Genomic DNA, 26162 nt, shown 5'->3' on the forward strand with positions numbered 1-26162 from the left:
ACCACATACACCTCCATTACTAGTATAGTGTTTGAACAGATCAATATCTGATCTGATCAGAACTATTTTAGGGTCCCCAATAGTTTAGTGTTACCAAAACGCGGTGTTTGCACTGATTCCTGCCAGCACCTGCATTTAGCCCCTACACCCAGTCCACCCCACCCCACCCAGGCAAGTGCAGTAATCAATAGATTACTGTCACCTCCAAAAAACACACAAAACAGCTGTGTTAGCAGAGTCAGGCCTGATCCCTGCTAGCATTAGCAGTTTTTTGGTTGCGGTTGAAATAGTCTTTAACAACCAGGTGCTTTTTTCCCTGTGAGTCACACTACTGTACCTCTAAATTTAGTTGCTAAAATGTCCAAACGGTGGTACAGTAGTGCAGAGGCCTACAGTAAACTGACAATGTCAGATGAGAGTGATGGGGAAGCCTCACTGGCAGAATCAGGGTCAGTATACAAACCTTTAGAGAACAGTGGCTCCCTGACAGATAGCTCCGACGACAGATGGGTCCCGGTTAAGATCAGGTGTACCCGACCCCATTCTGGAGTTGCTGAGGTGCAGGAATTGCAGGGTGCTTGTATGGAGCAGAATGTCGGTACTAGTGCCGCTCACGCTTCTGGTGAACTGGCAAGCACCAGCGGCCTAGTACACCCTGGACCTAGAACAACCAGCACTGCAGTATCACTTGGTGACGTGGCGAGTCCCATAAGTATACTTGAAGCTAGTGCGGTGGCTAGCACAAGTAGCCCGCAGCCACCGCAAATTCGAAGACTGGCCTATAGAGCCCATAGTGCCCTCCCTGATGCGCTGGCATATCCTAATTGGCAGACCACTGATACTACAGCGCCCGTACTTCCCCCATTCACTGCTCAACCTGGAATCCATGTGGAAAAAGCCAATTCTACTCCCCTGAATTTTTATGAGCTGTTTTTCACGGAAGATCTTTTCAGATCTATTGTGGACCAAAGCAATTTATACGCTGGTCAATACCTCGCCGCCAACCCAAATTCATCTCTTGCCAGACAATCCTGCTGGAAACCTATAACGGTTTCCGAGTTTAAAACCTTTCTGGGCCTTTCCCTTAACATGGGCATAACCAAAAGGAGTTGCGGTTATATTGGTCCACTAACCCAATTCACCATATGCGCGTGTACTCTGCTTCCTTTTCCAGGGCGAGATACAAGCAAATTCTGCGGTTCATGCACTTCAACGACAATGAAATCTGTCGTCCTCGGGGAGGCCCTGAATATGACCTGCTCCACAAAATTCGGCCCCTCGTAAACCACTTTAATCAGCGGTTTGCAGCCTTGTTTACCCCCAACAAGTTGTCTGCGTTGATGAGAATAAGTTTATTGGCCGCCTTGCTATGAAGCAGTATCTCCCCCAGCAAGCGTGCCAGATACGAGGTCAAGCTTTATAAGCTGTGTGACAGGGCCACAGGCTACACAGTTAGTGTCCGGGTTTACAAGGGAAAAGATATTACTGTGGAGCCCCCCAACTGCCCAGAGTACATAGGGAGCAGCGGCAAGATAGTTTGGGACTTCGTGTCACCCTTATTCGGAAAGGGGTACCATTTGTACGTGGACAATTTTTATACAAGCTTGCCACTTTTTAGTCACTTGCTTGAATTACAAATTGGCGCATGTGGCACTGTGCGACCAAATAGCCGGGGCTTCCCCCAATGGCTTGTAAACTCCCGTCTTAGTCGGGGGGAGAGAGCCTGCATGAAAACGGACGAATTGCTTGCAGTGAAGTGGAGGGATACACGAAATGTTTTCGTTCTGTCCTCTCTTAACGAAGACACGACGGTCCAAATTCATACGGCAACTGGCGTTTTGGAGAAACCCCTCTGTGTCCACGAATATAACCTTAATATGGGAAGGGTGGAACTCAACGACCAGCTTTTGGCCCCGTACTTAGTTGCCCGTAAAGCCAGACGCTGGTACAAAAAGAGTCTGTTTATTTATTCCAATTGGCTATTCTAAACACCTTTGTGCTATACAAAGCGTCAGGACGAGCTGGATCCTTCCTAGAATTCCAGGAAGAGATCATCGGAGCCTACCTGTATCCAGGAGGTGCTCCTGCCCCACTTCCCCTACCAGATGCAGTGAGCCGGCTGCATGAGAGGCATTTTCCACATGTCCTCCCATGTACCCCTACCCAAAGAAACCCCCAAAGAAGATGTCGTGTCTGTAGCAGGCGCGGATTTAGGCGTGACACCCGTTTTTATTGTCCCTTCTGTCCTGACCAACCTGGTCTCTGCATCAGGGACTGTTTCCAACGCTACCACACTCTAGTGGAGTATTAGTGTAGGGTACAGCACGACACAGTGTAGGGCACACTAACACAGGGTCTGGAAAGATGTTCGATGGCTATCGACATTTTGAGAGACCCTAACCTGCAAAGTTGCAGTTGGAAAAAAAAAAAAAGTGTAAAAAAAGAAAAAAATTACATAGTTTTATATAAACAAAGTGCAGCGCAATCCTAGTAAACATTAAAAAGTATATATAAATCTAATATGCTGGAGGAGAGTCCCAAAAGTGCAGAGTGACATATATGTGAGGAAATAAAGTCCTTCTTATTTAGTGATAGAGGTATATCCCAATATTAGATGACATCCAATCCACAATGTTGTGTGAAGAGGTGCTCATAATATCCCACCACCTGTCATTCTCTGCCTCTCACCTCCATATCAGCGACCCTACAGGGTCAAACCGCATATATCATCCGAACCAGTCAGCAATACACCTTCGATTCACTTCTCCTCAGTTATCAACATACAGGGCCAGCTGTTATTATCCAAACCTCAATTACACCAGGGGTCTTACATCAGATGGAATAATCACTCCAGAGGGCGCCTCCGTGATGTATGTAATGTTATACAAACAAGATCTAGTGCTCTCTGTATTGCTCAACAGTAAGTTTAATCAAAAATTATGAAGGTTACACTCACATGATATGATATTTTCAAATGCAGAGCCTGCGAGCGTGTGCGTATGCCTCCTGTCGGAATTCCAAGATGGCCGTGGGTCACGTGACATTCCCCCATATGCGTTACGTCCTAAGAGGCGGGACTTCATCAGCGAGGATAGCCTGTCTAGTCACGGACCCAATTATATACTGGCCAAGCTCCACCTGCCTTCTCTGTGTAGCCTCCGTCATCACCTAGGAGACAGGACGCCTCCTCACAAGCCAGAAGAATTGCACAAAGAATAGGGGCGGGGAGCATAAGGAACAACAAAAAGAGACTGAACTCAAAGGGCTGTCTTGCCGACAATATTTCTCTCATAATTGGGCAGCAACCGCCAATCAACTACAAGAAGCCCAAGGTCAATGCCAATAGAAATATAAGACACAATGTCAATTGTATATACAATGATCTCAAATATCAATGTATTAATGTCACAACTTGACCCCGGCCATATTATGATATTCCTCTAGTTGGCAGTGTCACTCAGCATGATCTGTATAAACATATTTAAACAATATACAATTATAAAAAGTGTTCAAATTAGATGAAATAATCTTAACTATGCACTCAGTTTATAAATATAGAAAAATAATGTCGGCAAGACAGCCCTTTGAGTTCAGTCTCTTTTTGTTGTTCGTTATGCTCCCCGCCCCTATTCTTTGTGCAACCCTACTGGCTTGTGAGGAGGCGTCCTGTCTCCTAGGTGATGAGGGAGGCTACACAGAGAAGGCGGGTGGAGCGTGGCCAGTATATAATTGGGTCCGTGACTAGACAGGCTATCCCCGCTGATGAAGTCCCGCCTCTTAGAAGGACGTAACGCGTACGGGGAATGTCACGTGACCCGCGGCCATCTTGGAATTCCGACATGAGGCATACACACACGCTTGCAGGCTCTGCATTTGAAAATATATCATGTGAGTGTAACCTTCATAATTTTTGATTAAACTTACTGTTGAGCAATACAGGGAGCACTAGATCTTGTTTATATATCATTACATACATCACGGAGGCGCCATCTGATGTAAGACCACTGGTATCATTGAGGTTTGAGGTCTGGATAATAACAGCTGGCCCTATATGTTGATAACTGAGGAGGAGTGGATCGAAGGTGTATTGCTGACTGGTTTGGATGATATATGCGGTTTGACCCTGTAGGGTCGCTGATATGAGGTGAGAGGCAGAGAATGACAGGTGGTGGGATATTATGAGCACCTCTTCACACAACATTGTGGATCGGAGGAAGGCGAAAAAAAACCCCCAGCAAAGCACAATCCAATTTGCTACAGCAGGGGAAAAAAATTCCTTCCTGATTCTCCCGAGAGGCAATCGGATATTCCCTGTATCAACTTTACCTAAAAAAAAATTTTGGTACCCATTTATATTATGTACACCTAGGAAAGAATCCAGGCCTTGTTTTAAAGCAACCTATTGAGCTAGCCAGAACCACCTCTGGAGGGAGTCTATTCCACATTTTCACAGCTCTTACGGTGAAGAGACCTCTCTGTATTTGGAGACTAAATCTGTTTTCCTCTAGACGTAAAGAGTGCCCCCTTGTCCTCTGTGTTGACCTTAAAGTGAACAACTTAACACCAAGTTCACTATATGGACCCTTTATGTATTTATAGTATGTTGATCAAATCCCCCCTTAATCTACTCTTCTCAAGAGAGAATAAATTCCCTTCCTCTAATCTTTTCTCATAGCTGAGGTCCTCCATGCCTCTTATCATTTTGGTTGCCATTCTCTGCACTTTCTCCAGTTCCCCGATATCCTTTTTAAGAACTGGTGCCCAAAACTGAACTGCATATTCCAGATGAGGTCTTACTAATGATCTGCACAGGGGCAAAATGATATCTCTCTCTCTCTCTGGAGTCCATGCCTCTGTTAATACAAGAAAGGACTTTGCTTGCTTTGGAAACAGTAGCTTGGCATTGCATGCTATTATTAAGCTTATGATCTACCAGAACACCCAGATCCTTCTCCGCTATGGATTCTACCAGTTCTACTCCACCTAATATGTATGATGCATACATATTCTTAGCCCCCAAGTGCATAACTTTACATTTATCAACATTAAACCTCATTTGCCACATAGTTGCCCAATGAGACAGTGCATTGAGGTCAGCTTGTAAAAAATTACTAAAAGTTACAAAAAAATATATAAAATAAATAAGGCAAAAATAGTTGTCGTTTTGAGTTATTTTTCTGTTCTACTCTTCCTACTGTACTTTTACTGTACTTTGTTATTGTTTTTCATTCTATTAACCAGTTTGCCTTGCAGGTACACTCATCGGCTGCCACACTGATTTTCTATATTTTGACACAAACAGCGTTTGTGCTCAGCATATATGGAAAAAAACATTTTGTGCTGTAGGACCTCTGCTTTAAAAAAAATATATAATGTTTGGGGGTTCAAAGTAATTTTCTAGTAAAAAAAAAAAAAAATTTTTTTCATGTAAACAAAAAGTCACAGAAAAGGCTTGGTTTTCAAGTGGTTAGAAATGTGGGTGATGTGTGGCTAAGATTAAACCTAAAATGCCAGGACAGTTCAAACACCCTCCAAATTACCCATTTTTGGAAAGTAGACACCCAAGGCTATTTGCTGAGAGGCATATTGAGTCCATGGAGTATTTTATATTTTGCCCTAAGTTTCGGGAAGGTGACAATTTTTTTTTTTTTTTTTTACGCAAAGTTGTCACTAAATGATATATTGCTCACGCATGCCATGGGTATATGTGAAATGACACCCCAAAATACATTCTGTTGCTTCTCCTGAGTACAGGAATACTATATATGTGAGACTTTTTGGGTGCCTATCTGTGTACGGGACCCCGAAAGCCAATCGCCACCTTTAGGTTTTCTAATGATGTAAATTGCTTATTTACCTCCGCACTACCTGTCACCTGTCTCTGAAATATCAAGATAGCACAAAACTCCCCCAAATGACCCCATTTTGCAAAGTAGACACTCCAAGCTATTTGCTGAGAGGCATGGTGAGTCCATGGAATATCTTATATTTTGCCACAAGTTTCGGGAAAATGTATTATTATTTTTTTCTCTTATGTCCTCTGCAGGAGTAAGCTAGGCAGATAGAAATGTTAATACAAAAGTTTTCTATACTTAGACACACCTCTAGGGGGCTGTCCCCAGCCATTATCCCTGATCCAGTCACAACTAGTCCTCAGTTTTATGCTGCCTAGCTTAGGAGTAGGCTAGCTTTTCTAGCCGCGTCCTAGTGTCTCGGTTTTTCTTTCTGTTTTTTTCTGGCAATATATATTTTTCTTCAGAAAATAGGTTATTTCTCTCACTATCACTAGTTAGTCAGGGACTTTTTCCTGGAGGACTACAAGTGACTGCAGACCTGGGCCTCGCACTGGGTAATATAGATCCTTATGGAGTCCCAGCCTGCCGAGTGTCACAGGTTACTGGTGTGCCCAGGCCTCACAACGACAGTGCCCCTCGGAGTGGGGACGAGCCTGTGGAGCTGCGTCTTCGCTGAAGTTGACTCAAAATGGAAGGCCCACGTGTTGCCCACATCCCTCCTTGGCTGACAGCACCCCCACTTAGGGTGGGAGCTCTCCCGTATCATAGCGGTGCCCGCTTCCCTTGACTGGTGAGTACCCCCTTGTCCCTGGGGACTTTTGGGGGGGTTTGTGGGCCCACTCTTAGGGGATGGCAGGGCTGGTGGTCTCTGTGGGATACCCCGTCTGGCTGGCTTGGTGTTATTTCCCTCCCTCCCTGGCCCTGCTGAGGGCGCTGTGTGAGGTACTTGTGGTACCTGGGGGGTTTTGGGAGGGGCTCCATAGCAGTGTGGGGTCTCCTTAGGGTCCCCTGGGGTGGCCAGACTGCGTGTGTACGCTTAGTTTGGCGCCGTTTTAGGGCGGCTGCCATTTTAGGTGAGGGCAGGACACTGTGCTCTGTGTGTGGGCAGCAGCCATGTCATGGATACTGCCTTACTACTGATTGGGCTCCATCTTGGGTAAGGGCACATGCCTAGTAAGGGCAAGCGGCCATCTTGCTGGTGCCTTTTTTACATATAGTTTCATTAGGCACCATTTTATTGTGGCTCCTGGGCTAGGCCTCTAAGGGCATGAGGTCACTTCCTCTCTTTCCTTCCATTTTACCTCAGAGCAGTCTGTGACAGTTTATGAAACTGTGGGGGGATTTTTACTAATGCCAAAGGCATTTTTCTGCCAAAATTTTTATTTGGATTTTGCATTTTCTGAAGGAGCTCTTTCAAACAATACAGACTGCGGTGGGGTTCCGCAGGAACCGCCGATTTAAAGGGCCAGCGTCCCATTTATTTTGTATTGGCTTTCTGGACTCCCAGATCAAAAATTCCCCCGCAGGCCTGGTAGGGGCTTTGGGTATTCCTGAAGCCTCTTTCCTGGTCTCCGTTTGCTGCTGCTCTTACACTTTTTTTGCATCTATGGTGGATCTGCGGAGTGCTCTTTTAAAAAAAAAACAAATTTTAAACAATTAACGGCCTGTGCCCTCCCAGTACTTGAACTCCGAGCCTGAATGGGTGCCACGGAAAATGTCACTTATGTGGGGTCCATGTCCTCCGCTTATGAGGAGGAGAGGGGGGAAGAATCTTCCTTCTCGGTAGCGCGGGGACGCGCTGCTTTAACCACTTTACCCCCAGCCCTATTTCGGACACTTTTTGTTCACAAGTTAAAACCAGTATTTTTTCCTAGAAAACTACTTAGAACCCCCAAACATTATATATATTTTTTTAGCAAAGACTCTGGAGAATAAAATGTCGGTCATTGCAAAATTTTTTGTCACGCGGTATTTGCGCAGCGGTCTTTTAAACGCCATTTTTTTGGAAAAAATTTGAAAAATCACATTTCACTAATTTTAAAAAATACTAAACAGTAAAGTTAGCCCATTTTTTTTGTATATTGTGAAAGAACATGTCACGCCGAGTAAATAGATACCAAACATGTTACGGTTTAAAATTGCGCCCCCCCGTGGGATGGCGACAAACTACGGTCAATAGAGATCTCAATCTGTGACGCTTTAAATTTATTTAACGGTTACCAGTTTTGAGTTAGAGTGTAGCTCTTTTTTTTAAATTATTGCCCACGCTCTGGCGATCGCGGCGATACCTCACATGTGTGGTTTGAACAGCGATTTCATTTGCGGCTCGACTTGCGTATACGTTTTTTTTTGTGCGCGAGCTAACGGTGACGGGGGCGGCTAAATTTTTTTTTTTTTTTTTTCCTATTTATTTTTTCTTTTTTTTTAACTTTATTACAGGTTTTTAAAAAAAAAAAAAATCTGATCACTTTTATTGCTGTCACAAGCAATGTAAACATCCCTTGTGACAGCAATATGTGTGACAGGTACACTTTATGGAGGGATCGAGGGTCTAAAAGACCCTAGACCCCTCCACTACACTTCCCTGTATGCAAAACGCCCAAAACGGCATTTTTGCATACAGCCGTTTTTTAAATCTGCCGCCTTTTGCGGCACAGTAACCCGGATGTGACGTCATGGACGCCGCCTCCGGGTTACGTCATCGGAGACCCGATCGATGCCGTTTCCGTCATTCATCGGGACTCCATCCAGCCGGCGGATGTGCCGGCTGGGTGCTCGGGGCTCCCGGTGGGACGGGAGCCCCGAGCAAAGCCGCGGAAGGCGGCGGGAGGGGGGGGGACGTCCCCTCCCGCCCCCCCGGGTAACGATCGAGCGGCTCCCGAGCCGCATCGATCGTTACCGACGGAAAGCCGACCGCCGGCTTCAAACAACGGTACCGGGATGATGCCTCTAGCTAGAGGCATCATCCCGGTATAACCACTCAAAGTCAGCCGACGTAGATCTACGTGGCTGGTCGTTAAGTGGTTAAGCTATCCTCATTAGTGCCATTACGGAAACTATCCATCTTGACGATGAGTCCTCTCAGTCAAGTACAAGGGCTGCTTTCTGGTCCCGAAGTGCCCGGACGTTGGGTCAGATTTCCCTGCCCTGTGAATTTTTGCAAACTTGTGCATGACCGGTGACATCGCATTACACATATGCTGGTGGAGCGTCTTTTCCCACCGCTATCCCTTTTTAGGAGGCCACGATCAGACGTTGGGCGGTGTCCCCTTATGTGCACCACACTGTCTCTGGGCTCACTAAATCCACCTCAATGCCAGTTCACATATCTGGCTGATAGGCGCGTTGAGGCGCTTTCCTGTTTACACCTGTGTTAACCCGCGGTGCTGGCCTCTTAGGCTCTCGCGGCATGGGCCAGGGTGCTTCGGTGCACCCTGGTGGCAGAGTCGACCTATCCGACTGCCCTTGACTTGGTGGTTTGGGTTGCCCGAACGGGGATGTTCCTGTGTGACGCAGCCTTGGGGAGGCTCCATTTGTCGCTTGGTTGTCTGCGGTCGGGTGTTGCGATTCACCGCCTTTTTTTTGGCACAAAAGCTGGTCGGCTGACCACGCTTCCAGACAGACGGTGTCTGATGTTCCTTGTTGGTGAGTCGTCCTTTTGGGAACACTCGGGCTGAGTTAAGGGGCTTACTGGGGTCAGAGTACTCGGTTGCCCCCGGTCGCTAGGGGTAGGTCCTCCTGCGCTAGGACGGGGGCCTTCCTTGATAGCTCAGCATGGGTCCTTTGCGCCTTATGGGCTCAGGACAAGGGCTTCAAGCCCTCTGGTGGTCAAAAGCTGTGGTCGGGTCAGACAAAGGCCGGTCAGTCTGGCTCGGCGGCCCGGTCCACCTCTTCCTGCAGGGACGCCCTCACCCCTCTTAGGGGTTGGGGGACATCTGTGTTACTTTCAGGTTCCCTGGTTGTCCAGTATTCAGGACAGGGGGAGTCATGAGTTTCCTTTTTCAGGGTACAAGATCAGTTTTGGGATCTCGCCCGTGGACAGGTTCTTCCTGTCGGCTCTGCAGCTGCCTCCTGCTTGTCCCAGGGGTCTCATGGGGGCGGTGCATGTTCTGCTCGCCCAAGGAGTCTTTGTGCCCGTGTATTCACGGGACAGGTTTCGTGGTTTTTTTTCTTCCATCCTGTTCTCTGTGCCCAGAACAGGGGGCACAGTGCGTCCGCTTCGGGGCTTGCAGTCTCTGAACCGTTTTTTGCGGGTGCTGGAATTCTGGATGGATTCCCTCAAAGCCGGTCGTGGCATCATTGTGTCCAGGGGACTTCCTGGCCTCCCATCCCCTTGCTGGATGTGTGTCTACCCATCCCTATCTACGAGGGTTCTCAGAGATGTGTCCGCTTCGCGGTGGCAGGGGAGCTGGCCAGTTTTCTGGCGCTACCCTTCGGTTTCGCTTCGACTCCCAGGTTTTTCACCAAGATTTTGGCTCCAGTGCGGGCCTTACTGCGTTTTTAAAGGAGATTGCGTACTCTTTTATCTGGCTGACCTCCTGTTCAGGTCGAGCTTGTGTGCATCTTTGTCGAGTTTTCTGACCGTGCTGGTTTCAGACACTCCGGGAGTTCGGGTGGAACGTCCATTTTCATTGGTTGGCACTGACTCCTTCAGGTCGTCTTCATTACCTGGGGATGGTCCTGGACTCGGCTCAAGCGTGAGTTTTTTCTTCCGGTGGGCCAACCCCGACTCCTGAGGGACAAGATCAGATCCCTCAGGGACGACGATTCCTCCTCCTTGCAGACCTATGTGCGATCTCTGGGTCTGATGGTTTCGGCTTTCGCAGCCGTCCAGGTGGCCAGGTGAGGCAGGACTCCTCATCATTGGACAAGTAGTTTCTCTGTTCCACCGGCTGCGGTTGGATCCTTTGTGGTTGCTCTGGTCGCCGACCCTGACACCGGGCCGGTCCTGTTGGCCTCTTTTGTGGACGGTGTTCACCATGGATGCCAGTCCTGGGCACGCCTTGTGCCCGGAGGTTGTGGTCGGCGGTGGGGGCCTCTTTGCTGTAACACGTCTTGGAGCTCTGCGCGATCAGGCTCTGTCTGTTTCCGTTGGTTATCTCAACTTCAGGGGTGTCCGGTTCCAGTACGGACGGACGACGCCACAGCAGTGGCTTATATCAATCACCAAGGGGGCACCAAGAGTGCCCGGGCGGCGAGAAGGTGGCTTTGCTTCTGTCTTGGGCCGAATTGTGCATTCCTGTGCTTTTGGCTGTTCCCATTCCGTGTGTGGAAAATTGGCAGGCGGACTGTCTGAGTCGCCTGACCTTGGACCAGGGAGTCTGGTCCCTGCATCCGGAGGTGTTTCGCCTCCTGTGCGCCCGGTGGGGGACTCTGGACGTGGATCTGTTCACGCCCCATGGGGCTGGTCCCAATGGGTTTGGAAGTTCGTGGCCGGACCTCGCGATCCTCTGGCGGACGCCACGGATGCGTTAGGGATGCCTTCGGCACCGGTATTGGCTGTTGTATGCCTTCCTTCTGGTTCCACTGTTTGCATTGCAACGGATGTGGGTCTTTCTGGTGGCCCCAGACTAGCCACGTCGGCCCTGGTATGTGGCCATTGTTCAGATGGTCGTCAGGCCTCCCTGGCGGCTTCCGCTGCAGGACGATTTTCTGTCTAAAGGGCCGATCTTCCTTCCTGCTTTGCAGTCTCTGGCTTTCACGGCGTGGCTGTTGGAATCCAGGTCTTGAGGGGTAGGGATCTTCCACAGGTGGTCATCCCTACGTTATTCAAGGCTCGTAAAGCTACCTCGAGGAAGATTTCTCATTGCACCTGGAAAGTGTATATGCCTGGTGCGGATCGCATGCGTTCCATCCTCGCTCCTTCTCGGTGGCGAACGTTTTTGGCTTTCCTGCAGAAAGGGGTGGATCAGTGTTTGGCGCTGAATGCGATCAAGGGTCAGTTGTCGGCTTTGACCGTCTTTTTTTACGTCCCTTGGCATCGTATTCTTTGCTTCACACTTTCCTTATAAGCGTGCGGCGCCTGGCTCCTCCGAGGAAGGCTCCCTTGCCTCCATGGGGCCTGAATTTGGTGTTGTCTGTGTTACAACTACCTACCTTTGAGAACATCAGAGTTTTTCCTCTGCCTGTGTTGTCCCATGCAGTTGCTTTTCTTCACGTCTGCTCGCAGAGGGTCTGCATTGGCGGCTTTGTCTTGCCGTTCTCCTTATCTGGTGTTTCATTAGGATGAAGTGGTTCTGTGACCCACTGAGTCTTTTATTCCCAAGGTGGTTTCTTCTTTCCACCTCCACGAGGATATAGTGCTGCCTTCACTTGTGAGAAGCCCGAGCATCTCCAGGAGATGGCTTTGCATTCCTTGGATGTGGTCTGGGCGGTCAGGGTTTCCTGGCTGCCGTGGCATCTGTTCGGCAGTCTGATTCCCTGTTTGTTTTTCCTGAGGGACCTCGGAAGGGTTCAGACGCCTTTTCTCCGTGGATCGGACTGATATTTTTTTGTTTCAGGCCTCTTCCATCGAGGGTCAGGTTCCTCCTTTCCCTGTAAGGGCCTTTTCTACTGGAGCCGTCAGCGTCTCTTGGGTTTTTCGCCATCAGACTGCTCTGGCTCAGGTGTGCAAAGCGGCGACCTGGTCATCTGTGCACTCTTTCACACAATTCTACAGAATTTATGTTTTGGCATCCTCGGATGCTTCCCTTGGCCGCAAAGTTTTGAGGTGCGGCGGTTGTTTGCAGAGACATATTTTTTTCTATCTCTTCCTTGGGGTGTTTTCCCAATAGTGAAGGCTTCTATGGATCGGCAGCGACTGTAAGAACTTACTGTAAAATTCTTTTCTCTGAGTCCTCTGACATTTGCCGCCCCCACTGCTCTGTTTTTTTGGATCTAGGGGTTATTGCCTTCCGGTACTGGGATAGGGATAATGGCTGGGGATGGCCCCCTAGAGGTATGTCTAAGTATAGAAAAGTTTTGTATTAACATTTCTATTTGCCTAGCTTACTCCTGCAGAGGGCGCCATTACCCAATAGTGAAGGCTTATATGGATCGGCAGCGACTGTCAGAGGATTTAGAGAAAATAATTTCACGGTAAGTTCTTACAAAAATTATATATTTTTTTTTTTTTACACAAAGTTGTCACTCCATGATATATTGCTCACACATGCCATGGGTATATGTGAAATGACACCCCAAAATACATGTACAGGGATACCCCATGTGTGAGACTTTTTGGCAGTCAAGCCACGTACAGGACCCCGAAAACCTATCACCGCCTTCAGGCTTTCTAAGGGCGTAAATTGTTGATTTCACTTCTTACTACCTATCACAGTTTTGAAGTCCATGAAATGCCAAGATAGCACAACCCCCCCCCCCCCCCCCAAATGACCACTTTTCGAAAAGTAGACACCCAGGGTATTTGCTAGGATGCATGGTGAGTATTTTGCAGCTCTCATTTATTTGCGAAAATTAGGAGAAAAAAAGAAAATGCATTTTTTTCCTCTTTTTCAATTTCCAAAACTTTGTGACAAAAAGTGAGATTTGCAAAACACTCAACATGCCTCTCTGCAAATAACTTAGGGTGTCTACTTTCAGAAAAGGGGTCATTTGGGGGGGTTTGTGCTGTCTTGGCATTTCATGGCCTCCGAAACTGTGATAGGTAGTGAGGAGTGAAATCAACAATTTACGCCCTTGGAAAGCCTGAAGGTGGTGATTGGTTTTCGGGGTCCTGTACGCGGCTAGGTATCCCTGTAATCAGGAGAAGCAGCAGAATGTTTTTTGGCTTGTCATTCCAGATACACCTATTGCATGTGTGAGCAATTTATCTTTTAGTGACAACTTTGTGTTAAAAAAAAAAAAAATAAATAAAAATGTAAATTTACCCGGAACTTGTGGCAAAATATAAAATATTCCATAGACTCACCATGCCTCTCAGCAAATCTGCTTTCCAAAATGGTGTCATTTGGGGGGGGGTTTGTGCTTTCTGGAAATGTCAGGACCTCAGAAACTGTGATGGGTAGTGAGGAGTGAAATCAAAAATGTACTCCATTAGAAAACCTGAAGGTGGTGATTGGTTTTCAGGGTCCCGTACACAGCTAGGCTCCCAAAAAGTCTCACATGTGGTATCCCTGTACTCAGGAGAAGCAGCAGAATGTATTTTGGGGTGTCATTCCACATACACCCATGTCATACATGAGAAATGGATCTTTTAGTGACAACTTTTGTGTTAAAAATAAAAATAAAAAAAAGAAAGATGTAATTTTCCCCAAACTTATGGCAAAATATAAAATATTCCATGGACTCTCTATGCCTCTCAGCGCCTCACAGCAAACAGCTTGGGGTGTCTACTTTCCAAAATGGGGTCATTTGGGGGGTTTTGTGGTATCTTGACATTTCAGGGCCTCCTAAACCGTGATAGGTAGTGAGAAAATGCAATGAAAAATTTAGGCCCTTTCAAATTCTGAAGGTGGTGATTGGATTTCGGGGTCCCGTACACAGCTAGGCTCCCAAAAAGTCTCACATGTGTGGTATCCCTGTACTCAGGAGAAGCAGCAAGATATATTTTGGGGTGTAATTACACATATACCCATGGCATGTGTGAGCAATATATCATTTCAATGACAACTTTGTGTAAAAAAAAAAAATATATATATATTTTTTAGTCATTTTTCAAACACATGTGACAAAAAAATAAATATTCAATGAGCTCAGCATGTCTACTTTCCAAAAAGTGGTAATTTGGGGGGGGGGGGGTTGTACTGCCCTGCCATTTTAGCACTTCATGAAATGAGATAGGCAGTCAAAGTAGAAGCTGCATAAATTCCAGTATTTAGACGCTATAACTTTTGCGCAAAGCAATAAAAATACGCTCATTGAGATTTTTTTGGCCAAAATATATGACATAAATTGAGTATATTGGATATTTTTTAAAAGACAAAGTTGAAAATGTAATTTTTTCATAAAACTTTCGCTCTTTTTTTATTAATATCGCAAGAAATAAAAAGCGCAGAGGTGATCATATACCACCAAAAGAAAGCTCTGTTTGTGGGGAACAGCATTGCATAACCACGCAATTGTCAGTTAAAGTCACGCAGTGCCAAGTTGAAAAAGGTGCCTGGTCTTTGAGCAACCAAATCCTCCGGTCTGAAAGTGGTTAAAGAAACAGAATCTTTTTTTTTTGTGATGTCATAAAGTTTGTCCTAAAGTTTTTTGTTAGTACAAATATTGAGATCTAAACACCATAATCCACTTACAAAACTCAAAGGAATTAAATCTCCTGCCATGTAAGGCTGCATTCACATGTCAGCTTATAATCGCGGGCAGAATCGCGGGCATTCCTTAACTGCTGCCAACTGGAACATTAGCTGGGAAGGTGTTGTGTGCCTTACATTTGTCATGACTTTTCAGCTTTCCCCGTCGGGAGATGTACTGGCTAATTTTGCCTATTATGGCTCTGTTTTCATCAACTGAGAGTCCTGCTGTTGGGACTTGCCTTCAGTGAAGATTCGCCCCAGTCCTATTACATTCTCAGGGTTTACCTTTTGCTTATGTACTGTGCTCTGGCTGGCGATCTGGGGCTCTGTTGGCCCTGTAGCGCCATGCTAGAGATCTTCTATGCTACAACCACTGTTTCTTTGGTTTGGGATACATGCTGCCACAAGTTGGGGTCCGTGCAGAGCTGGGTGGGTTAGGGTAATAGTTGTATCTGCGTTTTGTGATGTGCTTCTACCAATTGCATATGCGGAGGTCAAAATACAGTTCATATTATTGTAGTTAATGCTATATGTGTCATGTCTGTGTGAGGGGGTGGGGAGACTGCCTGCTCTGGGGGTCCTGGAGTCCATCCTGTGGCATTTCATTTCTGTGTTCATACTATGGGCAATCTAAAGATACTTACCTGGAGCGGGGATTGCATGACAAAAACATTGATTATTTTTTCCTATCTGAAGGCACAGAGGGCAGATATTGTGGCACTGGTGGAGACTCATGCGGGGGGCCCCCTGAGGGGAGCGCTGCGGCGCCCCTGGGTGGGGTGTTTATTCCATGTAACTCCTAGCCAATATTCAAGGGGTGTCTCTCTACTTATCTCTAAGACGGTGCCATTTGAGACTCAGGTGGCGGTGTTGGACCCTCAGGACATGTATGTCTTTATTGGAAGATCAGGGGTAATGGTGTGCTGATTCTGGCTTGGTACATGCCCCCACCCTACACTGCCTCTGTCCTCAGTGATGGCCTGGCATTTGTGTCCAGGTTTCCTGCGGTACCGGCAATATGGCTTGGTGACTTCAATATGGTTTCCAACCCGCGTATGGATAGAATGGGCCCACCCTTGGCGGGGGAGCTCTTGGATCATGAGACTAGGTTTAAGAGACTCATGCCCTGGTTGACGCTTGGCGCTATCTGTTCCCCACCAAGAGGGCCTACTTTTGTTACTCTACCATGCACTCTACCATGTCCAGAATTGACTCCATCTGGGTTTCTCGGACCCTGGCCCCCGAAATTGCTGGGTTCTGGTTTTGGCCCTAGATTGCTGTCTGACCATGCCCCCTATTGGACTATACTAACCTCGTTTGGTGATCCTCCATTGGTACACTGGAGGCTCAGTCCTCTTTGGTTATCCTTAGTCCCGTATTTGAACCTTCTACATAGGGAAAGGGAATTTTTTTTCTCCAATGACTATTCTGCCCCTCCGCAAGTTGTCTGGGACGCCCTTAAGAAGCATGCGCGTATGCTTTTGACAGACCATATATCTAGTTTTAAGAGGGCCTCCCGGGCGGGTTACCTTCAGATGGAATCGCAATTAGCTGCTTTGGAGGGTCAATACGTGGAGTCTCCATCTCTGGACCTGTTAGCACAGATCAAGCTCCAAAGTAGGGCAGTTGAGCAGGCATATCAGGAAAAGGCTAACCACAAAATGTTCTTTTGCAAACAGCGGACCTTTGAGTACGGTGAAAAACCAGGTAAACTCTTAGCATACTTGGCGCATCTAGACAATAGACCACTGGTAGTTATCACACTGAGTCAGGTTACCTCGTGTGACTCCACAGACCCAATCGCTATAGTTGGTTTGTCTCCTTTTTTAGGGAGACGTATTCTTCTACGGTGCATTTTGATTCCCTGGACCGCTCCGAACTGCTGGATTCTTTTCGTTTTCACACTTTGTCGCCTGAGCAGGTGGCTCTGCCGGAGGCCCCTCTTTCGGCAGATGATATTGCCCATGCAATTACTCATTTTGCGAAGGCAAAGGCCCCAAGATGTGATGGTTTACTGATAGAATCTTATGCCCAGTTCTCTGATACCCTGACCCCTAGACTTCTGACTATCTATAATGCCATGTTTGAAGCGGCTAGGCTGCCGGACTCTGAGTGAGGCGCTAATAATGCTGATACCCAAACCGGGGAAAGACCCTCAATACCCTGAATTGTATAGACCCATTTCATTACTTCAGAGTGATATGAAAATGCTGACCAATGTCCTTGCCCTTAGACTTAACAAAGTGATTCTGTCCTTTGTGCATTCGGACAAAACTGGTTTCATGCCTCCCAAAAATGCGGCCTTTAATACGAGGCGCTTGTTTATGAATGTTCAATCGACTCACGATTGTGTGGGCTCCAGGGTATTTGTGGCCTTGGATGCTGCCAAAGCCTTCGACTCAGTGGAGTGGCAGTATCTCTGGCAGTGCCTCTGGAGATTTGGCTTTGGACCCAATTTTATCAAATGGCTACAGATATTGTATTTCTGTCCTCGGGCTAGAGTGATGGCTAATGGCTGGACGTCTGAGCCATTCCCTCTATCAAGGGGGACACAACAAGAATGTCCGATATCACCCCTGCTTTATGCTTTGGCTGTGGAACCCCTGGCGATGGCTATACGCAGTCATCCTGGGATCCATGGTCTGAGATATGGCAGTCTTGAAGATAAAATAGGACTTTATGCAGACATTCACTGCAAACACTTTAAGGTAATAGACAGTTTACTGAAGACCTTTATTTTGGGTGCTAGCAGACATAAACTGGCCTGGAAACGCACACAAAAGTCCACGACCCTGGGCGGCCTGGCCATCCCAGATTTTGGGCCTACTATATCGCAGCTCCGTTGTCTCATTTCTACCATATAGGCAAGATTGATCGCTCTAGATATCTGTCCCTTGTCTGTCAGCTCCCAAAAATGCCGTATCGGCACACATTCTGTGGTATACTGCGTGGCATAGATGGCTACCCTGCGTCCACAGATCATGCCAGCATGGTAGCCCACCATAGGAAAATTTGGGATCTTACCGTTTCTAAATTGGGCTGTCCCGGGCTTCTCTCTATGACACCTCTTTGGTACAATAGACACTTGCCGGAGCTTCTTCAGGTCCCTGATCCAGAGATGTGGGTGGGAAGAGGAGTCTACCTCATATCTCATGTTTTGCTAAATGGCACTATCAAAACGTTTGATCAATTTAGGGAGGAATTCCACCTCCCGAATTAATTATATGTTCTTCCAGTACCTTCAGATTAGACATGCCTTGCGATCCCAATTTGCTAATCATTACCCAACTTTGCCCTCCATTGAAATCTTTAGAGGTGCTTACGGGTCACGAACCACGTCAGCTTATTTCCATGCTGTATGACATGCTTACTAATCCCTCATAATCCCAACTTGCCTACAGTGTAAGGGGTTGGTGGGTGGAGGAAACCGGAGACTTTGTTGATGATGAGTGGGCTGATGCATTGGAAACTTGTAAACTAGTATCCCCGAAGCTGTCAGATTGACGCAGGTATATATTACGCACAGGGCATATCTCACTCCGGTCAAGTTGGCTAAGTTTAACCCATCTCGAGATCCTACCTGCCCCAGATGTTTGTTATTCGCTGGCACCTTTAGGCATCTCATCTGGCATTGTCCCCAAATTCGTGGCTTCTGGGCACAAGTAGTACAATTTCTTCATGACCAGATGGGTTCCCCGGTGTTGGTGGATCCTAAGATGTGCTTACTGGGAATCTTCCCTAATGTAGACATAGACAAACATACTGCCAGATTTTTACAGGAAACTTTATTTAGTGCCAGGAGGCTCATAGCCCACGCATGGATTCAGTCATCCCCCCCCCCCCCCTCGCTGCTTGGATAGCAGATATTAATAATACTGTACCTTTCAAAAAAATGTTAATAGGGGTTGTCCGACAAGATATGAAAAATTTTGGGGTAAATGGTTACAATCCCCTGCAACTTGTACGTCTTAGTTGTGGTATATACTTCTTCTCTGCATATGTTGTTCACAGATTTTTTTTTTTTTTTTCCTTTTCATCTTGCCTTGACGATTTCCTGTTTCTATTGCGCTGACTGCATGATTGTATTTCTACTTTTGTTTTGCAAATTGATTCTCTGTATTGTTAATGTTTTATTCTCTTTTATGCACAACACTAAATAAAAGTTTGTTTCTGATTGAAAAAAAAAAAAAAAGTATACCCCATGTAAACAAGGTCTAACATTGTTGTTTATCTTTGAAAGTGTAGACAAGACCTGGGAACTAATCTCTGATGTTATTTCTGTTTACAGACTTGAAAATATGAACCATGAACGGTTACGACAAAAGAAGATTCATTCTTCTATAAAACAGAGTAGGAGTGTAAATATGGAGTGATGCCAAGCCTTCAGTAGTGGACTTTGTATTGCAGCGAAAAGGCTTGAGATGAAGTCTCAGGATATGAAGAAGCCTTCCATTGAGTTATGAGTGAAGATTTCTGGAGAGCGAAATGTAATATGTGCTCAACACATTCTGTGAGGTTGCAGTATTTTATACATATTGCAAAATATTTAATAAATTTCTGTATAGATTTTGTAGTATTCATTGGCCATTAAAAATGCTCTTTGTCTGCGCTATATTACTGTCACTTCCGTACAGTTGTTGTCAGTCACTCTTACCAAAACAAGACAACATAATGAGTGTCTCTTGAATTTTTCCTTTCCTTATATGTGTACCACCCAAAATGTTTCAGTTGATAAGTTTGTAAATCCCAAGAAACCCTATTGATTACATTTATCTGAGGATAAGTTACTGGATCTGGACATCCATTATTATGGATGTTACGATGGGCTTCCATTCTCTCTGTTGCTTTTATTGTACTATATTTGCAGAAACACCTAAAATTTCAAGGTGGAAAGAAAACTTTGTAGATTAAGACAAGGAAAACTCAGATCTCACTGCTGGAGCATCTTGAAACATTGACTCACCAGGCTCCACCTATTGCTATACTTCAGATCAGATCATAAAAAAATCACATGGCACCATCTTGTGCAGTCCAAAAAACTATTTTTGGTTCTTTGTAGTAGCTTTAGATGGTGGCATAAATAAAACTAATATTGCACTGGTGCCCAAACCATGCTCAGCTTGTGTTACTGACCTGCACCAAGCAAGTACTCTCCAAGTGTCTAATTGTACACAGGCAATTTTCCTTTTTTCACCAAAGTAAACAGATTGTGGTGTCTGGCTCCCCCTGGAGGAGAACTGACTACAGATGTTAGTGCTCAATGCAAAGCCTAAAGAGACACTTTCAGGAAAAAAAAAAGTTTGAAAAACAAACACCTCACTCGTGTGTTCAGTTGCCTGAGCTGTGTGAGTGTCTAAGGTTGGGCCTCTTACTCTAAGGCATACATCGCCTTACCACCACTTGGTTGCAACATGTCAAATTCTAAACCTAAAACTGTCCTGCTGTAACAGGTGCTCCAGCTCACACTTTACTAATGATTCTGGGGTTTCCTTCAGCTCACCTACTGACCATGCCAACATCTGCAGCCTAGAGTCCATCTCATCACAGTAATCTGTAGCTTTTTTGGGGGTTTCTGCTTTCCTGTTTCCTTTTTTTACTGAGATTTTTTGCTGACTCGGACTGTAGAGGCCACAAGCGCTCTCTTGCACCTTCTCTCACAGATTTGATATCTGACTTATATCATAGTTTTAGCAGCTTTGAAGCTATCTGCTGCAGAGACTTTTATTTTGTTTTTGTTTTTTTCAGTCATTGACATAAGAACTTACCCCTGAGTGTTTGCAGTTAACTGCTATTACTACCTAATTAACCCTTTTTTACTGCCATTGGCGCAAGGGTTTTGGTAGAGCAGAGCTGCTTGCAGAAGGCCAGCTCAGTAACTCCTACAACAACAGAGGTTTCCAAGGATGTAAGCTTACACAGAAAGTGGTTCAGAACACCTTGCCTTTTTGAGAATGGATGTAATCAGCAGCAAACAAGCCACTGATCACATCCACAAAGTTTGTAAAGTCTGCTCCGCTGCGTCTCGAAGTACCAGCCCCGCAGACGTAATCTGCTGGCACAAGTGGCTGCTGATCACATCCACAAGGCTGCAGCCAGTGTCCACCTGTAACCCCTTGACCCTCTCTCCCTTGTTTTTACCAGAAATTCCCTGCTGTCAAAATGATAGCTGGGACTTGTAGACTAACAGTGCTGGCAGGAGCAGCTGCTGACAAACAAGGAAGGAAAAAGCTCGAGCAATGTTACGTTATGTTTGTATTTATTCTTCTAAATTGAGTCTGAGTAGTGTTTAGTAACAGTAGTACTTTGTATTGTACTGTTTCATTGATATGACAAAAATGGTCCAGCTATTTATTATATCCAGAAAACAAAAATCTAATTTCATAAATTTAGGACAAAATGTATTCTGCTACAGGTCTTTGGTAAAAAAAAAAAAAAAGAAAATCCCATTTTAAGTCTATATTAAATTGGTTTATGTGACAGGTATAGCAAATTTACGCAGCCATAGATGCTATACTGTAATGGTGGTGATAAGCGACTTCTAGTGTGACTATGATAGGGTGACAGGCAATCTGGTGCTAACAGACATCATCTAGGAGGGTCACTAACAGACACTGACATCCCTAGTGACACTTATACAGTGATCAAATTTTACACTAACGCTGTACTAATGACACACGCTAGGAAGAGGATTAACATCTAGGGGCAATTAAGGGGTTAACTGTGTGCCTAACAATGTGCAATATGTCCTGTTGTTACTTTACTAACTGGCTGTTTTTTTTTCCCCCCGCTTTGCAGGGAAAAGAAATGGCCAGATTGCTTTTAAAATGCACACAGAATTTATGCGTTTTTGTAAACACAGAACACGGTCTGTGATTGGAGCCTGACGATCAGTTGATTTCAGGAAAAATCATTGGCTGAAATATGCTGCCACGCGCATCCTGTGTCCAATCACAGCATGGGTTGACAAAGGGTGCACGTATGGGCAACTTAAACCTGGAAAACAGGTGGCTACATACAGGTACATTGCCTGGCCTGCTTGTGCCACTTGCCTAGAGTAAAACTACTGTGGGCAGGCAGCAAGCGGTTAAAGGGCCAGCAGAACCAGGGGGTCCACATTCAGCACCCCCATCTGTGACAACGGTCCTGAAACACCCCCAGTTTTATGGACCAATCTTCCAGGTCCTGGCACTGTTGAGGAAATCTGCCTACACTTGGTATGTACACAGCAGATACTAGCCAAGAACAAAATCCTATCTACCGATTTTGCCAGGGGACATGTGGTGCGCTCCCAGCACAGAGACTGGGGGGTCACATCGAGAGCCCTGTACTAATGATCGGATCTGGATCTCCTGATTTTGGGTCATCTGATCGCTGTGGTAGCCTCTGATTGGCTATCACAATGATTAGTCACTATGAAGCCTGCCACTGTTTTTTTTTTTTTTTTTTTCTGTGAATGGAGAGGAAGATGCAATTTCTTTTTCTTTCCTTTCAGAAAGAAAAAAGTGTTTGTAAAAAAAAAAAAACATATATATATATATATATATATATATATAAAACAATACCTAGATCGAGTTTGATCTAGGTCAGTGCCAGGGTTAGTGTTTGGATCAAGTAAGGGCCAAAGGTTAGGGTCAGTATATTTTGGGCAGGATTTTATTATTTTTTTAATTTGCTTTAGTGTCAATGTGTTTTAGGAAGGACAAAAAAAACAATAAAGCAAAATATGCACTATTGTTTCTGGGCTGTACTACGGGTATAAACAGCAAATACCATACACATACAGTTGTGCTCATAAGTGTACATACCCTGGCAGAATTTATGTTTTCTTGGCCATTTTTCCGAGAATATGAATGATCACACAAAAACATTTCTTTTACTCATGGTTAGGGTCTGGCTGAAGCCATTTATTATGAATCAACTTTGTTTACTCTTTTTAAATCATAATGACAAAAGAAACTACCCAAATGACCCTGATCAAAAGTTTACATACCCTGGTGATTTTGGCCTGATAACATGCACACAAGTTGACACAAAGGGGTTTGAATGGCTAATAAAGGTAACCATCCTCACCTGTGATCTGTTTGCTTGTAATTATTTTGTGTGTGTGTGTATAAGAGGTCAATGAGTTTCTGGACTCCTCCTGACAGACCCTTGCATCTTTTATCCAGTGCTGCACTGACGTTTCTGGACTCTGAGTCATGGGGAAAGCAAAAGAATTGTCAAAGGATCTGCGGGAAAAGGTAGTTGAACTGTATAAAACAGGAAAGGGATATAAAAAGATATCCAAGGAATTGAGAATGCCAATCAGCAGTGTTCAAACTCTAATCAAGAAGTGGAAAATGAGGGGTTCTGTTGAAACCAAACCACGGTCAGGTAGACCAACTAACATGTCAGCCACAACTGCCAGGACAATTGTTCGGGATGCAAAGAAAAACCCACAAATAACTTCAGGTGAAATACAGGACTCCCTGAAAACGTGGTGGACCTGTTTCAAGATGCACAATAAGGAGGCACTTGGAGAAAGATGGGCTGCATGGTCGAGTCACCAGAAGAAAGCCATTACTATGCAAATGCCACAAAGTATCCCACTTACAATATGCCAAACAGCACAGAGACAAGCCTCAACCCTTCTGGCACAAAGTCATTTGGAGTGATGAGACCAAAAGTGAGCTTTTTGGCCACAACCATAAACGCTACATTTGGAGAGGCGTCAACAAAACCTATGATAAAAGGTACACCATTACTACTTTGAAACACGGAGGTGGATCGCTGATGTTTTGGGGATGTGTGAGCTACAAAGGCACATGAAATTTGGTCAGAATTGATGGCAAGATGAATGCAGTATGTGATCAAAAAATACTGGAGGAAAATTTGCATTCATCAGCCTGGAAGCTGCGCATGGGATGTACTTGAACATTCCAACATGACAATGATCCTAAATACAAGACCAAGTCGACCTATCATTGGCTACAGCAGAATGAAGTGAAGGTTCTGGAGTGGCCATCTTAGTCTCCTGACCTCTATATCATTGAGCTACTCTGGGGAGATCTGAAACGTGCAGTTCATGCAAGACAGCCCAAGAATTTACAGGAACTGGAGGCTTTTTGCCAGGAAGAATGGGCAGCTTTACCATCTGAGAAGATAAAGAGCCTCATCCACAAATACCACAAAAGACTTCAAGCTATAATTGATGTTAAAGGGGGCAATATACGGTAGAAGGAACTGGGGTATGTAAACTTTTGATCAGGGTAATTTGGGTAGTTTCTGTTGTCATTCTGATTTAAAAAGAGTAAACCGTATATTGATAATAAATGGCTTCAGCCAAACACTAACCATGAGTGAAAGAAAAGTTTTTGTGTTTATCATTTATTTTCTCAGAAAAATGGCCAAGAAATCATAAATTACATGCAATCAGGTCCATAAATATTGGGACATCGACACAATTCTAATCTTTTTGGCTCTATACACCACCACAATGGATTTGAAAGGAAACAAACAAGATGTGCTTTAATTTGAGGGTATTTACATCCAAATCAGGTGAATGGTGTAGGAATTACAACAGTTTGTATATGTGCCTCACACTTTTTAAGGGACCAAAAGTAATGGGACAGATTAACAATCATAAATCAAACTTTCACTTTTAATACTTGGTTGAAAATTCTTTGCAGTCAATTACAGCCTGAAAGCGGTAGTATCCCGCTTTTTGACACTTTTACCTACAGGTAAGCCTATAACACCTACCTCCTGGAGAGTGTTCTATAATAAGGATTACCTGTAGGTACAAATAATATCTCCTAAACCGGCACGGTTTTGGAGATATTTACAGTGCATGCAGCCGCTCGCGCGAGCGGCGCATGCGCTCTGAAGGTCCGGGGGGACCTTCAATTATGTTTGCCGTAGCTTGCCGGAAAAATCACTCCCGCGACGTCATCGCGGCTCCCGCCAATCATCGCGCCGGAGCCGTCTTTTCCGGCCAATCAGCGCGCCCGGAAGAGACGGCGAGGGATCATGGCAGCGCCCACAGGGATGTCTGGGGGTCCGTGTCGGGGCTTCGTTTTAAGGTAAGTTACACATAATGGGCTAGTATGCGATGCATACTAGCTCATTATGCCTTTGTCTTGCAGGTTTTTTTTTTTTTATAGGGTTTACAACCACTTGAAGTCTGGAATGCATAGACATCACCAGATGCTGGGTTTCATCCCTGGTGATGCTCTGCCAGGCCTCTACTGCAACTGTCTTCAGTTCCTGCTTGTTCTTGGGGCATTTTCCCTTCAGTTTTGTCTTCAGCAAGTGAAATGCATGCTCAATTGGATTCAGGTCAGGTGACTGACTTGGCCATTGCATAACATCCCATTTCTTTCCCTTAAAAAACTCTTTGGTTGCTTTTACAATAAATACAAGATAACCAGTTCCATTGGCAGCCATACATGCCCACGCCATGACACTACCACCACCATGCTTCACTGATGAGGTGGCATGCTTTGGATCATGAGCAGTTCCTTTACTTCTCCATACTCTTCTCTTCCCATCACTCTGGTACAAGTTGATCTTGGTCTCATCTGTCCATAGGATGTTGTTCCAGAATTGTGAAGACTTTTTTAGATGTTGTTTGGCTAACTCTAATCTGGCCTTCCTGTTTTTGAGACTAACCAATGGTTTACATATTGTGGTGAACCCTCTGTATTCACTCTGGTGAAGTCTTCTCTTGATTGTTGACTTTGACACACATACACCTACCTCCTGGAGATTGTTCTTGATCTGGCCACTGTTGTGAATGGTGTTTTCTTCACCAGGGAAAGAATTCTTCGGTAATCCACCACAGTTGTTTTCTGTGGTCATCCAGGTCTTTTGGTTTTGCCTATGGGGCTGTCCCTGCAGGCATAACCCCATACTCTTTGCGATCAGCAAGCAGTTTGTTTCTGCCTAGTTTAACCACTTAAGGACCGGGCCTGTTTTTGACTCTTGGTGTTTACAAGCTAAAATCTGTTTTTTTTTTATAGAAAACTACTTAGAACCCCCAAACGTATATTTTTTTAGCAGAGACCCTAGAGAATAAAATGGAGATTGTTGCAATATTTTTTATCACACCGTATTTGCGCAGCGGTCTTCCAAACGCAATTTTTTTGGA

At 45.3% G+C, this 26162-nt stretch overlaps 1 protein-coding gene across 1 annotated transcript in view; it reads left to right on the top strand.

Moving 5' to 3' along the window:
* CDR2L (cerebellar degeneration related protein 2 like) overlaps positions 1–19603 on the top strand; it is a 297936-nt gene extending 278333 nt beyond the window's left edge. Inside the window, exon 10 of the mRNA XM_082271608.1 lies at positions 19323–19603. Coding sequence (XP_082127734.1) covers positions 19323–19407 — 85 coding nt within the window. The 3' untranslated portion in view covers positions 19408–19603. The remainder of the gene's footprint in view (positions 1–19322) is intronic.
* Positions 19604–26162: the final 6559 nt, after the last annotated feature.

The sequence above is a fragment of the Pelophylax lessonae genome (assembly GCF_965119305.1).
Source record: "Pelophylax lessonae genome assembly, chromosome: 11".
NCBI lineage: Eukaryota > Metazoa > Chordata > Amphibia > Anura > Ranidae > Pelophylax > Pelophylax lessonae.